General features: G+C 41.5%; 1 protein-coding gene across 3 annotated transcripts in view; it reads right to left on the bottom strand.

Moving 5' to 3' along the window:
* PAX3 (paired box 3) overlaps positions 1-16,241 on the bottom strand; it is a gene marked incomplete at both ends in the record, with an annotated part of 94,685 nt that overhangs the window by 11,698 nt on the left and 66,746 nt on the right. For all 3 annotated transcript variants that reach the window (XM_082658989.1, XM_082658990.1, XM_082658991.1), the window contains 2 exons: positions 7,211-7,425; positions 8,304-8,469. In XM_082658989.1, coding sequence (XP_082515115.1) covers positions 7,211-7,425; positions 8,304-8,469 — 381 coding nt within the window. The remainder of the gene's footprint in view (positions 1-7,210; positions 7,426-8,303; positions 8,470-16,241) is intronic.

Raw genomic sequence — 16,241 nt, 5'->3', positions numbered from 1 at the left:
GCTAGAGCTGACATAAACCAGGGCTCTCCTCGCGCTCTTTAAGGGTAGCAACCACAGCCTTCGGAGAAAGACCAAAGGCACCAGGTCAGTTACAGGCTGCATTGATTCAACAAATGGATTAGCAACAACGTTTTCACCACGAAGCGGAATATCTTGAAAACCTAATATGGCGGAATGGAAACATGCAAATGGCCAGTGGTTACTCTGGTGTAGCTGAAATGGGCTTAGTTATGATCGTAAACATCCTTGAGCCTTCATAAACATGTAAAAGGCTTCTGCAGCCCTGGCTGTGAGCTCATGAGTTGCTTTAGAAATGAAACAGAAAGAGGCTGAATCTTCGGAGAGGCTGCCACTCTTGCACAGAATGTCTCTCTGTCCAAGCTTTGTTTGACACCCAATCAATCTCTTTAATCAAAAGCACTCCTTTTTCTTCCACAGATGAATTTCTGGAAATTGTAAGAAGGGAGTGCCTTTGTTTGGAAATGAGTTGGTGGCAGGCCACCTGTTTGTCTGGTTCTTCACGATGATAAAGGTAGGTTGAGGGCACAGGATCTGCAACCTGTGTGTGAAATGGACAAAACAAATGGCCTGGCATCCAGCAGTTTCTGGATGTGTGCCCAAAATGTCCAGAAAAAGAGCTCTCCTGAAACAGGAGCTGGCCCCGCCATCACGGTAAATCTTACTGCTTTTACGTGTATCAACGGTACTAAAGAAGACCAAGGAATTGCTATACCACAGTGAAAAGGATATTCTCTCTATACGAAACAGAAAAGTACCCATCACAACCATTCTGAATGACTATACCCCATTCGCATAACAAACTGATGTGTAGTAAATCGCACACCTTCGATGGACAAAAATCCTTCATCTTGCCTTGCAGCTAAGGAATTTGAGATACTTGTGAGCACTGTGGTCCAGGAAATGACAAGCAAAATCAAAAGCAGTCTTGAGTTCTGTGTACACATATTCATGCTTAAATGCTTCTCCCTAGTAAGTTTCAGGAGTAACAAATGTTTGTCAAAAGAAACGGTGCTGAGCAATTGAAATCTGATTTGAAATGGAACCACGACAGTCTAATACATATATGCATGAAATGGAGAAGCTGCCTAATAAGCGTAGCTGACACCAAATATGCAATTTACATACATTACACACTGATAATCTCAATTTTAATATTATTCTTTAAAAGTAACTGGATGGCTGGTGGAGTTAAAATTTTTCTTTTATAAAATGTGAATAAGAACAAAAGTGTATCCTGACGTCTTCCACCATTAACCACAACCTCCTTAGTGTAAAGATATATCTGCTCTTTCTTGGGTCCGTTTCAGAGGCAGTATCTCATCCCCACAGAGCTGTGATGATTCAACCAGACTTAACAGATGAATGGTCGATAAACTTGATGAGATCTGCAGACCTACTCTTTGTTCCTGAGGTGCTGAGTGGTGAGCAAACATTCAAGCATGTTTAAGCCTGGTACACAAATCTTTATGAGAATTTTTTCTTTCCTCAGTACATTATCCATGAAATAGGACAGGTGTACTGGTTATTCAATTACATCTTACACAAACCTGGCCAAAATTTGAAATGAGGGCTCTGGGCATAGATCTTACTGTGGGGATTTATTAATAACAGTTAAAAGTTGTCTATAACAAAACTTTTTTTTGTAATTTAAGCCGATTTTCTTATTTTATCATTGGTTTCACTCATAAACCAGAAACGAAAATCGGCCCATCTGTTCTAAACATAAAATGTGTTCATAATAATCCAGATTTATACCAAATGTATTTTTAAGTATTGCTGAATTGAGAGAGTACTCAAAATTTATAGCCTCTGAGGTTACAAAGAGGACTTCCTCTTTTTAAGGAGGAAAATGCTTAAAATGAACGTAGGAAAGGCTCAGAAAGCTTCTTGGATATCAAATGGCTCCGTAGGAAAAAAAAAATGTCAATGATATAAGAGTAAATGAATCAAAACCATATGGATCAAATTTTCCCTAAAATACACAGTTTGAAAAATTAAGGAGGAAAAGTGCTTGGCAAAATGTGTTTTAGGTTTTACCAAACCCAAAACATTCAAAGAATCATTTGCAATGGTTGATGAACCCTAAATGCAGCCAACTTGGCCCATTTTTGTATACTACATAACAATAAAAAAAAGCTTCCTAGATAACTTCCTAGTGTAACCCACTGATACTGTATTTCACTCAAGAAATCATTAGAAGCTGTCACCAGAAACCGTGGCGTTTGTAGGAGTAGGGGGGTGCTGAAACGATATAAGTGTGTTCATTTAATTGGCCTTGTTTTGGGGGTTTGGCTCTGCGTGTTTTGGAGGTGGGGGGAGCAGTGAGGGTAATGTTTCTTGCAAAGGAAAGTTAATTAGAAGAACATGGGCCAAACGTTAATTAGTCTCACATCTTGAGCATGAGAATATGGTAGTATTTCCTTGGCACTCCGTATTCCAAGTCGGCATTCCTTTTTTTCTCCTGCACATGCAGGAAGGTGCTGGGAACACACCAGCTAGGTTTGGAGGGGAAATACGTGGTCTCTATTTCCCTTTGCTCTTTCTGTGGTGTTCCCACACCAAGAAAACACAACTTTTCAAAAGAGGGTGCTACTGCAGGGTAGAGGGAGTTGAATGGTTTCCTTCTCAGATCGTGTTTTGTCATTCATTATAAAAGCCTCATCTCCTGAAAGGGTTATATAGTTCAAATGGTCCTAGAAATTCAGAGACAGTAGAAAATTTCAAGGGAATTAGCCTATTCCCAACCCACCCATCCCTGAGAATCTCAAGTTCCCTGACAAATCCAGCTTTTGAGGGAGTGTGAAGCCCAGCCCTCCATCTGTGAAGGCTTTTGACGGTTCCTGCAGGAAAATCGAGTTGAATATCAGTGCTGGAGCCCATGGAAAACTGTGTTGCACTGGCCTCAGCTTTTGCATAAATAAAATGGGAATATTCCCCAGATACAGTTATGGATTCCCTCAGAACAAGATACACTTTTCCAATGATTCAGTAACACACAGACACTTTTAGCAACTTGAGGAAGGATACGACCAAAGCTTCTAAAAGTTTTCATCAGGATTCTGAGATTTGGAATGTCATAGATGCCTGTCAGTCTACTACTACTCTAATCCCACCAGCTGGACAGTGGAACCTTTTCCTGATTCACTGCTTCACACCCATCCCTCCCGAAGCTGAGAATTTCTCTGGGAAAAGCACTGAGGGAATCTAAGAAACGCCATTTGACTAATGGCTCTGATTCCAAGCATTTTTTTTTTTTTTTTTTTTTTTAGGCCGCAGGTCATGAGAGATCTTAGTTTCCTGAACCCGCGGCCCGGGCAGTGAAGCACGGAGTCTTGCCCACTGGACCACCAAGGAAGTCCCTGATTCCAAGCTTTAAAAGAATCTTTGCTCAAGGGAGCAGATATGTTAGAGACCCCAAAGGAAAATCAACTACATCCCTCACACCAACAGAGAAACAATTTGCTTATCATAATGGTGTCTATTAATTCTTTGACAAGAAACTAGAAAGCCGATTTCACAATGGTTCACATACTTTCTAACTCATGATTTCCAAGTCTGAATGGCAAACAATACATCAATTTCGATGACACTAAGAAAAGAATCAAATAAAATGCACAAATAAAATAGCATCCACTAAAGAGATTTACAATGAATTGATCATAATGACTCAAAAAACTTTAGCTCCAAATCAATTTAAATGAATAGGTAGGTAAAGACCTATGATGAAGAGTAAAGGCAGGGAATAGGTAAGATGCAAAGTTACATATTATATAACGTAGAACATGCATACTATCTCAATTATGTGTGTGTGTGTGTGTGTGTGTGTGTGTGTGTGTGTGTGTATATATTTTTTTTTAAGCATAAGACCCAAAAAGAGCTGAAAGGCAATATGCAAGAATATTAATAGTGACTCCCCAGGGGAATTTTTTTCCTACTCTAGAGATACCTTTTTAAATTTTTTTTCCATTTTCTACAATAACCATGAAGTACTTTTTATTATTGGGGGAAGTTAAAAGATTGATAAGAAAAATGTGTAAAGCAAAAAAGCATGTAGGGCTTCCCTAGTGGCGCAGTGGTTAAGAACCTGCCTGCCAACGCAGGGGAAAACAGGTTCGAGCCCTGGTCCGGGAAGATCCCACATGCCGCGGAGCAACTAAGCCTGTGTGCCACAACTACAGAGCCTGTGCTCTAGAGCCCACGTACCACAACTACGGAAGCCCGAGTGTCTAGAGCCCTTGCTCCGCAGCAAGAGAAGCCACCGCAATGAGAAGCCTGCGCACCACAATCAAGAGTAGCCCCTGCTCGCCACAACTAGAGAAAGCCCGCGAGCAGCAACGAAGACCCAATGTAGCCAAAAATAAATAAATAAATTTATAAAATTTTTTTAAAAAGCATGTAAAGAGTGCATTAGCAAAAAGAGTGTTAATTAACCCAAATCCAAAGTTTAGAAAACTAGTTTCTATAAAATGATTTTAAAATATGAATAAGACCCCCACCTCTATTTTTTATGAAACCTGTCTCCTCTTCACCCAACTGGGTGCTATCATGAATGAGATTCGAGAGGAGGAGCTGGGAATCCTCTGTCCAGCCCCAGCTCTCTCACTCAGCGCTGTGACCACAAGCTCTCCGAGCCGCAGTTGATTTGTCTGTATATTAGACGTCCAGATAGAGACAGAGGAAATGGAAAAGTTGGAGGAGAAGAGGAGAAATGGCAGTCGCAGGTTTAGTTCTGTTTTTAATGTAATATGATCCAGTATATTAATAAGCACTTCTCTATAGCAAGGAAAAAGACTAAGCCATGACCACACTTTCTTTACTCTCTTCTTTCGTTAACAGGTAAACCAGCTGTTAGACGTGGACTCTTTTCTTCAAATTTTCTTTACAATATTTTTAATAAAGCCAAACAGTCACAAACAGGGTAGTGCACACCTCCCCACCTTGCTTAAATAGAGGCATTCCTGAGAAATGGTAAATCTGAAAGGCTATAGAAATCTGTTTTAATTCCCAACTCTCCTAATGTCCCTATTCCATCTTTCTGTAAATATGTCTGGCAAGATATTGATTCACTCAGCCTTTTTTCCTCCAACTTTGCCTAAGGAAACAAGGACGAGCTTCATATTCTTCATTTCTTTTCTAACTCACTGGAGATGCTACGAGAACTAAGACAACATGGGCTCCTAGTCGTGGGTTGAGGAGGAAATATATGGTAGAAATGCAAGATGTCCTGGATATTTGCAATTTAATAAGTGAGGAGTTAACATAATGTGTAAGAGCATAGTAAAGAAATACAGGAGAAGTTGCCTGTGGAATTTTCCATGGCTTGATATTGGAATGATTCCCACCCTACCGCCAACTCTGGAATCACAGCCAGGCTTCTTGAAATCAAGGATTAACAGTTTCAAGGTCAAGTGCTAGTACCTCCATTTATATAACACAGTATAATACACTTATACTTCCTATAACATACAAGAGCAGACATCTATAATACAAGAAACTAGGAGCTTCACTTAGAGAATACATGTTCGTGTCATTATTTTTATTATGCTCGAACACTAAGAAATGCCAAAAGAATCCTGGGTCTCACCTTACAGAAGTGGTTCGAGTTGAAGTTTACTTTTATGCAAACTTTCAACTAAATCATGTTCATAAAAAGCTCTTCTATGGCCCCAAATGACTTATAAAACTGCAGAGATAACTACTTCTGATGTTACTTCTAAACTGTGGAAGAAGCTTCTATGCTATAGATCCAGACATTTAAAGATGAATCTATTAATATAAATCCATGATTTTCATGCAAAATCACATTCACAGAGGCGAGCACTTGGAAATTAAATGTATTAAAGTCCTGTAGGAAGCATGTCCATTGTTTTCATGTTGTTATTTTTCAGCTGAGGCTTAAAGCCACCTCTTATTTTTTATCCCAGGATGTGCTATAGGAATCTATGAAACTTAATTACATTCACTGTTACAAAAAAGGATTTATGAACTTTTGCCTTTAGGCAGAAATGTTTATTTCATTGCCTTTGCTATTCATTCTTTTCAACTCCAACGGCTTTGAACTTTTCAGCTGCTCGGAGTTATCACCGTTGTGCAGAGCCCAGGAACTCCACTCCCAAGATGCAGACCACAAGTTGAAGAAAACGAAGAAGGCAAAGATATATGAGTCGTTATTTTGGCCACCCTTTGTGCCATTAAAATCTCATTTTCTGCCTATTAGAATGCCCTCTTGGTGTTTAGGCAGCAGTGATAGTCAGTGATTAGTGTGTAATTGAGTATAATTGTCTTTTCACTTTTCATTTATGTCATTCTGAGCTTCTCTCTGTTTTTCTAACCACCAAGAGGAAAAAGGGGGTTAAGAAAAGATAAAGCTGTTAAAACTCTCACTCTCGGCCCTGAAGAGATTCTCGATTGCAATTATAGATTGCAACCCCTTCGTGACATTTCTCCAAATTCAGCGGGCAGCTCTCCTCGCCACCTGGGCCAAGTGCTCTCTAATAAAATCAAGTGATCTGTATTTAAACAACTGCTAATAATGTCAACCTCAGACAGATGCCACATGTAGGAAATTTAACCAACCCTCTGACATGCAATTATCAAGGCAATTTATTAATATAATCTCTCAAGAAAAGCTCATAGTTCAATGCAAATTAGAAAAACAATTACAACATTCAAATATCTATATATTCCCAAAGAGCAGTAATTCTCCTAATTTGTGCGTTTATAACTCATTTATCCTAGAGTTCTGTAGTCATCAGCTGGGTCTCTCTCCACACAACTTGTGAACCTCCTCTCCAAATACTGTATAAAAGCTTTGGTGTTTTCTAATTAAGTGTTTTTGCTCACAACCCTATCAGCTGACCAAATACCATTAAAAAAAGAAATGTGTGTGAACCTCTTACCCAAAACCCTGAACAAGGAGTGCAGAAGATGAATGCCTTGACAGCTAAGTATAACATACAATCTCTGTGATTACATTAAAAGTCACTTGGATTTTAAGTCTAAGCTACAACTTTTGATACAGCCCGTAGGAAGGGTGGAGAGAAAGGAAACCAGAAAACTGAAATCATGTGGCTTGTATAAAGAATACATTATGGTTTAAATTTGGCAATTCATTATATGACTGCCTCGGGGAATTGACTATTTGGTTCTGGTATACAGCAAATCGTCTGTCTGGAAACACGGGACTGACCTGAGGTGAAAGGCCATTGCCAATGGCGGGGTTCATGGGGTTGGAGGGCCCGGACGGAGGCACAAAGCTGTCTGTATAGCTGGAAAATCCATGCCTGGTGCTGGAGAGGCAGTAGGCAGAGCTGCTGTCCGGGGTGGAAGGAATAGTGCTTTGGTGTACAGTGCTTGGAGGAAGCGGCTGAGGTCTGTGGACCGTGCTGCTGGGATCCGACACGGCTGCAAGGAAGAAGGTCATCAGCCATAAATCTCCTTTGGAGGCCAGCAGAGAAAGTTCAGTACAAAAGTTCACAGTCACCAAGCCATCAGCAGTATATCCTGGTCAGCCACATGTAAATTTCAAACTGTCCTTCTTGACACTCAGGTCTAGAACCACTCGTAACAAATACAGCCACATCTCTGCACGTATGTGCAAGTACATAATTTATCTACATAGTTTCAACGCACACTCGCCCAGAACAGAAATTCAGAAACCACATCGACAGTGCGAACAAACCTATTTTGGTAGTGAATGCTATTCATCAACACGAGGATTAACCCATGTAAGAATTGCAAGTCTCAAGCTTCTTATCAAATTTACTTCCAACGCACCTGAACGTTAGTGTCACAGTATAGTTTCGAATGCCTGCAAGGCTATCTTTCATAATGCAAACTAATTTAGTTTTATCATTTATCCCATTCACCTCTATGCACTAAGACAGAGGGACTTTTTATCAAAGCTTACCTTCCCTCTATTCCTACTGCAGTTAGGAGCCGTCACAGAACTTCAGTTAATGGCAGACTGGAGTATAAATGTAAAGTTTTAACAAAGGAAAAGCAAATTGCGTGCTTATTTAGGGATGCTGTTTTGTTTTGTTTTAAAATACTGAAACAGTATTATATCACAACACAGTTTATCTAGAGAGGTTCAGACAGGTCACAGGACAAACTATGTTTCTGAAATGGGACAGGTATCAGTACTTTCAGGACAACCTGATGTAATGTAATGAGCATACAAACAGCCACAAGGACACCGCAGAAAATTTCACTGCATAAATTAAGCAGCAAGGAACAAGATTGGGCGTTGCATCTTAACCCCCGACTCCATTCCTCCATACCTTGTGGAATAGCTGTGGGCTGGTAAGAGGTCTCGGACAGCTGGTATGTTGGCAGAGTCGGCATGGCCGTGGGAGGGAATCCCCCCGGAATGAGATGGTTGAAAGCCATCAGTTGATTGGCCCCAGCCTGCTTCCTCCATCTTGCACGGCGGTTGCTAAACCAGACCTATGGATTTAATTTAAAATTTGAGGATTTCACTGATGAAATAATAGTACAGTCTTAATGAATTTTTCATGCTAAAACAGATTAAAGGCCCCTTACTGACAGGGCAAATAGACACAAGAGCCCTCCACCTTCTGGGTTGTATTGTCAGGGAAGAAAGGAGAGTTAGATGTCAGGGGTCAGTAGAGGGACTTCGAGGGCCTTCAATGGTCCTGTAGAGCCCCCACGAGCCCGGGGGGTGACCATGGGAAGGGATGGCTAAGCAGGGATGGGAACAACGGGAACTCCCTGCCATCACCATAAGCACCCTCCCACCTTCATGTACCGCAGCATAGCGGGGAGGATCCAGGAGTCTGTTTGGCCCCCGCGTGACACGTGTCCTAATTTGGTCTTACCTATCACACTAACCCTTGTTTTTTATAGTCTTATCAATGTGTTTGTATTTCTATGGACATTATGTGCACAATTCCTGGAAAGTCATATAAATTAACCAGAAGGATAAATGGAGCTATGCTACCATCCCTTCCAAAGTGTGAGACATTGTGCTGGTCTTCATGGAAATAGATGCTGAAGAGGTAAGTATTTCAAGAAATGAAAGCCTTTTATCTATGAAGCTCTTTTAAATAGTGGGTTTATTTATTATTTCTTTCAACAGCAGCTGTAAGCACCTATCTTTTCGACAGAGAGCTAAAGGGGTGGATAAGATAGGATCCCTGCGCTCCAGTAGCTTACTGTCTCCTCCTCTAGGAACTCACAGAGTAATCAAGGTCACCAAAATAACTGCTCACAGGAGGTAGAAACTCCATGTGTGAAAATGCCGAGAAATTAGGAGAAGTTTAGAGTGGAGACAAAGTTTCAACTCCTTTTAAAACTTGGATATGATTTCGAAAAGTGGTCACGCCAGTTGGAAGAGATACAAGAGACCAGCATGTCTAAGAAAAGTTGAGACTTGATTTCCTTATAGAACAAAGTTAACAATTATACAACTTAAATGTAAATTTCAAGTCACAAAACTTTTTTTTATTTTTATTTTTTGCGGTATGCGGGCCTCTCACTGTTGTGGCCTCTCCTGTTGCGGAGCACAGGCTCCGGACGTGCAGGCTCAGCGGCCATGGCTCACGGGCCCAGCCGCTCCGTGGCATGTGGGATCTTCCCGGACCGGGGCACAAACCCGTGTCCCCTGCATCGGCAGGCGGACTCTCAACCACTGCGCCACCAGGGAAGCCCTAAAATTTTTAAAAGAGTGGAGAGAGGAATGTCTCCCTTCTGTAGCAAGAAAGCCCAGTTTAACAGATACTTTGCCAAGGTATCTGCTTAAACTTTTGCCAATCACCCAAGCATTTATCTGGAAAAGAGTTTGGTCATCTCTAACCATGATGCAAGACAGTTGTAAAGAAAGCTATTTGAACTTCCTCAGAACACTAACATTGAATACTCCTTAAGTTTCCAACAGGAAAAGAAGGGAAGTCAATATTTTCCCATGTTGATACATAATTGAATTAGAGTTTTACTTAACTTAAGAAATTGCCACCTGGGATAACAGAACCATTGACAGCACTCAATTTCAGGTCTGCGTCAATTGTGTTTTCTCAGCGCAAGTCTAAGCGTCTGTTACCGGGACTCCCAAAGGCATCAGGGTAAGGAAACTGTTTTCAGGGAAGTGCTTGGAACAAGCTGGTTAGCCTGAGGAGGCTGGGGGTGAGAAATTAGGGTTGTTTTCTTGCCTGAATGCACTGTCCCATACCACGCACTGTGTCATATTTTATAGTATAAAACCTCCAGATTAATGAGGCACACCTGGCTCAGGTGATGGGTTGTTTTTTTTTTTCCTCCCCACACTTATCTAGACCAGCCCATGGGCAGTGCACCTTCAGGTTAATGTACTAGGCTGGGAGGAGAGTTGAATTTCCAAAAGTTCTGATGTGACTTCACTCATTCAGACTTACTGTCTTCAAATCTACTGGTGAGATCCCTTATGAAGAACTCAGAAGCTTGCCACTTCTGACATTATCAGAGCATGTTGCCAATCTCTCTGTGCCAACTTCCTGCTGTAACTTTTAGATAAGCAAACCAAATGTGATTTTTCCAGTGGGTGGGCTCTGCCTGGTTAGTTGATCAGTCTTAACCTACTTTTGATCTACATTCATGCTAACGCCTCCATAATCCAATTTTTTAAATCAAAAATGTCTTTGCTCAGATAATAAATTAGAAGAAACATCATAACTACAAATCCCTTCAAAACATTAAATCCAAAAGGCTAGGGGTAAAGTTTTGGGGGTTTTATTTCCATTTTTCCAAAATGATACAAGTAAATATTGATGACATGGAATAAACCTACCAGGAGTTGAATAAAAATTCTTATAGTTACAATACAGCATATATTATAACTACAATATAAGATGAAGAGAAATAGTTGGGAAGCAAATCTTTACTGAAAAACAAACCTTCAACAGGAGGTTTCAGAGTTTCCCAAAGGAAGGAATTTAAATGTTTAAATTTAGGCTAAATAAATCTAGAGGGCTATTCCTGAGGGAAGCAGGGCTTACTGAAGACTGAGCTGCCTGTCTCTGGCCATTTAACCAGAATTTTCTTTTTTTTCTTTTTTTTTTTTTGCGGTACGCGGGCCTCTCACTGTTGTGGCCTCTCCCGCTGCAGAGCACAGGCTCCGGACGCGCAGGCTCAGCAGCCATGGCTCACGGGCCCAGCCGCTCCGCGGCATGTGGGATCTTCCCAGACCGGGGCACGAACCCATGTCCCTTGCATCGGCAGGCGGACTCTCAACCACTGCGCCACCAGGGAAGCCCTTAACCAGATTTTTCTATCATCTTGCCCCTGCCAGCCTCTGCATCTCCTAGAACCAGCTGACACTGCCAACAGAAGCACTAAAGGAAAAATATACTGAAGTTGCAAAATGGGAAACAGCCCTTGCCTTCTTTATGCTTTGAAATTCATAAACATCTATTTTTAATAGAAAAAAAAATGCCCTTGAAATCACCTTCATTTTAAGCACCCAAACTGGCTATGCACAGTGATCCTGGGGTACTGTTATTAGCCCATCTTTGACTGAAAGACATTCCCTTGCCCTCAGAAGTCCTACCCAACTCTTCCAATATTGTCTGTCTAATTCCTAACAGACAATCAAGGAATAATCTACTGAATGGCTTGTATAAGTGCAGAATACTGAATATGTTCATCTAAAATGGGTGGAAGGCATCTATGATTCAGTTGTTACTATCACGAGAAACTTTGTTTTGAAAAGAGTAGCAATTGCAACAGAGACAAACTGGCCTTTGATGTTCTGGAGGACAATATGAGTGTTCCACCAATTTCTTAGCCAGAAGGGCAGGAAGAACAAGTTTTACTAAGCTATCTACCTATTAAATGTCATTCTACGGTCTCTAATTCAATGTGATTTCACTCTCCCCACGCAGCATTACCTGGCCTTACACATCACACTTAGCATGGTAAGAAAGTGGGGCGGGAGACATACATTGGTGGATAACTACTCCCAGGCGTGGGTAATTGCTTACAATTGCCTGTATAATATCACACTACAGCAGAACCTTCCCTCGCACCAAGTTTTTATTTCATTTGATGAACTGCAGCCTGGTTCATTTTCATCTGCTCCTGGATCTTTCCCTACTTGTACGTCTCTCTTCAGAGCCCTTCTACAAAGTCATATTCACGCTTTTGGACATGATATTTAGATCCATTCTGGAGTAATATAATATCAAATGATTTTTTGAAACAAAATTTAAAATATAACATCATAATAACTAGGGATAAAAGGTAATGAATCACAAAAGAACAGGTCTTTATAAATTTTTCTCTTCACGAGTAAAAAAAGTACCAATTTGTTCTCAACAATGAAAGTTGTAAAAAAACTTAATATTTTAAGAAATACGGTAATACTTTTCATTCACATGGAAGCAGTGCAGACCAGGCAATAGTTGAATCCCACCTTTCCCCACCCCTCACTACCTCTGTGATCTTGAACAATTTGCATAATATCTGTGGGTCTCTGTTTTCTCATCTGCTAAATGGGAGAAATAAAAAACTCCTTCAGGGCTTCCCTGGTGGCGCAGTGGTTAAGAGTCCACCTGCCGATGCAGGGGACACGGGTTCGTGCCCCGGTCCGGGAAGATCCCACATGCCGCGGAGCGGCTGGGCCCCTGAGCCATGGCCGCTGAGCCTGCGCGTCCGGAGCCTGTGCTCCGCAACAGGAGAAGCCACAACAGTGAGAGGCCCACGTACCACAAAAAAAAAAAAAAAGCTCCCTCACAAGATTAAGTGAGACAATATAATCAATTAAATGAGACAATACAATCAAAGCTTGCAAAACACCTAAGAGATACTGTGTTCAGTAAATGTTAGTTATTAAATACAAACCACACTGAGAAATCCAAGAATTAAGAGACTTGCTTTTTTTTCTAAGCTCTCTGGTCTACAGCCAAAGCCTTTTGTGCCCCTGAGCAAACAGGAAAGTACCCAAATAACACCTCAAATAATTGAACGCCAGTTTGGCTTGAATGGAGACTTAGGTCCAAATTGCTTCCAAGGTTCATGGATTAGTGTTAATTGTCCCATGGTGTAAGCCTAATTTTGCCCGTCAATAAATTACTGGTTCACATTTTTGGCGTGGTCCTCAAAGGCAAGCTAACCTACATTGTTCCAGATGGGTTATTTCAAATGCCATTTAAAAAATGGGAAGAGAATGTAATCATTAATCCTTAGAAAGAGAATTCTCAACAAGATTATAAAATGTTTCATTAAATACTAGAGCTGAGGGGCTTCCCTGCTGGCGCAGTGGTTGAGAATCTGCCTGCTAATGCAGGGGACACGGGTTCGAGCCCTGGTCTGGGAGGATCCCACATGCCGCGAAGCAACTAGGCCCGTGAGCCACAACTACTGAGCCTGCGCGTCTGGAGCCTGTGCTCCACAACAAGAGAGGCTGCGATAGTGAAAGGCCCGCGCACTGCGATGAAGAGTGGCCCCCGCTTGCCACAACTAGAGAAATCCCTCGCGTAGAAACGAAGACCCAACACAGCAATAATTAATTAATTAATTAATAAACTCCTACCCCCAACATCTAAAAAAAAAATGATTTAAAAAAAATACTAGAGCTGAAACTAAAGTGCCAATTACAGTACTTTCCAAGTAGGTAAATTCAGGACAAGCTGCTTGTTCCCTGGACCTTCCCACTCACTCCACTCCCTCTCTCCCATATCTCACACGCCCAGCCCTCTTCCCATTGCTGCTACCCAGCCTTGACCACTGTATGGAGAGCAGGTTGGGGAAAGGATGAGCAAGGCTGATGAGGAGAAATGCCACGCTCCTGTGAATGTCAGAGGATCACGACACACATGAAAGTGTACTTAACTGCATCTTTATGTATCCCAAGGGCAAACTCCTGCAGAGAATTGTAGGATGACCACATTTTTGCTTTATTATGGAGTTCAGGACCAATATTCTGTACCTATCTTTAAACTATACAGATCTGGGGTTTCCCTGGTGGCGCAGTGGTTGAGAGTCCGCCTGCCAATGCAGGGGACGCGGGTTCGTGCCCCGGTCCGGGAAGATCCCACATGCCGTGGAGCGGCTGCGTCCGTGAGCCATGGCCACTGAGCCTGCGCGTCCGGAGCCTGTGCTCCGCAATGGGAGAGGCCACGACAGTGAGAGGCCCGCATACCGCAAAAAATAAAATAAAAATAAACTATACAGATCTGTTAGATGGCTTTAAACCACCATTGGGCTTCCCTGAGGATCACAAATTACTGATGCTATAAGGGTCCTGAGAGATCATGCATCCTAGGGGGTTTTAATTAAAGGAAAGAACAGGGGGGGATTTCCCTGGCAGTCCAGTGGTTAGGACTTCACGCTCTCACCGCTGAGGGACTGGGTTCAATCCCTGGTCGGGGAACTAAAATCCCATAAGCTGTGTGGTGCTGCCAAAAAAAAAAAAAGAAAGAAAGAAAGAACAGGAGGTGGTGATTTTTGGGAATATGATGAGAGCTAGGGGCCCTCTCCCTATTTAACACTTGTGTACACACACACACACACACACACACACACACACACACAGGCAAAGGCACAACATTTGTGCACAAATCTCAAGTTTCCCAGATCTCCTGAAGTCCATCCATGATTATCCTGGTCATCCATGGACCCAGACTAAGATCATCTGATCTAAACCCCATATTTTCAAATTTGTATTTAAATTTTGAAAAACCTGAAGTCCAGCAGGATTACAGCAAAATTGCGACTTGCCCAACAAAACATTTTTGGCAAAGCTGAAACCAAAACCCACATCTTCTGAGACTCCTAGTTAAATGCTTTTCCACAAGCAGCTTCCTTTCCTGTCTTCCATTACCTGGGTGGTAAGAGAACAATGCTTGGCTACTTCTTGGAGTTTTAGATGGAATATTTACTAAAACGTTTACACATCATAAATGTCTGCAAGTCACCCTTCCTTACAAAACTTTAGAGCTCGCCCTTATTTGCATAGTAACAGCTACCCAGGAGGTGAATTAGGCAAATTAGTCTTTGCTGTACAATCATTCTTAGATTGTGTACTCAGATTTGACTCTGATAAATATAACATAGCTACTGTCTAAACAAATTTTTATGGAATACTGACATAGGTCTAATTTATTAAAGCTTTAGTCTCATTTTTATCCAGAAGGGTTTAGAAGGTGTTTTTTTTTCCCCCCTCTGGGAGGAAAAAAAAAGGAATGTAGACACATTTGGGTTTTTTGTGGGGGGGGGGTGCGGTGTTTGGTGTTGGGTTTTCCCAGGTGCCCCAAATTAAAATAACTCACACTCTCTGGCTATCACTCAAACTGAGTTGACTTTGCTACTGCTTTCCCAGATCCTTCTAAAAACTAAAGGATTTTGTTCTGGCATTTTAATCAGTGATTAACTACTCCCTTCTTTTTCCTGCTGGGTTAAGTAAAAGATCCATATGCCGGGTGTTGTAGGGAATTTGTTAGGCTGTAGATCATAGCTGTGGTGCAAGACGTGATGTGTCTCAAGGGAACTAATGAAGCCATAAGGAATGCAAAGAGTCACCGGGTTAAAGCCACATTAGGACAGCTGTTAGGTTAATGAGGGCCCCGCTTCGGAGAGGAGGTCACTGTATAGAAAAATATGAACCACTCTTTATTGGTTTGATCCCATGTCCTCTGGAAGTTAATGGGCCATTCTTATTCTCCTTTGACGTTCACTGAGCCAGATGCGAGTGCCGGGCACTGTACAAGCTGCATGCGGTTGAGATTAACTCTGTCCCCCCATCTTTGTCTTTGGCAAAAGCAACAATGAACGAGGGAGAGCAACACAGCACGCTCTTTTCAATTTTCCGTCACTCTCTTTGTTTGATTTCTTTACAGCCAATGTTTATTTTTTGACTCTGAGTTCAGAACTGATCTTCGATCTATCTTAAGGACAGACCCAGTATGTGGGCTTGGCCAGCCAGAGAGCATAAGGACCAGATCCTGGAATATAGCGGGCAGTCAGTAAAGGTTTGCCAAAAGAATGGAAGAATGAATGGACCTCACTTTCCATTTAAACCAGGTGATCACATAACTATAATAAAAACAAATAGATTTGATATATGTAATATTTGTAGCATTATTATATATATTATAATACATACGCTGTATATATTACCATAAAATAATGTGATATTTATATATACGTCTATAAATATCATCATGATTTGTGGTCAGCGGTGGACATTTCTGGGAAGGAGCGCTATATCACAATGTAATAGGCAGAGG

Source organism: Grampus griseus, assembly GCF_964374135.1.
Source record: "Grampus griseus genome assembly, chromosome: 7".
NCBI lineage: Eukaryota > Metazoa > Chordata > Mammalia > Artiodactyla > Delphinidae > Grampus > Grampus griseus.
Note: the sequence above shows the minus strand (reverse complement) of the source record. Positions and strands in the feature narration are given on the sequence as shown.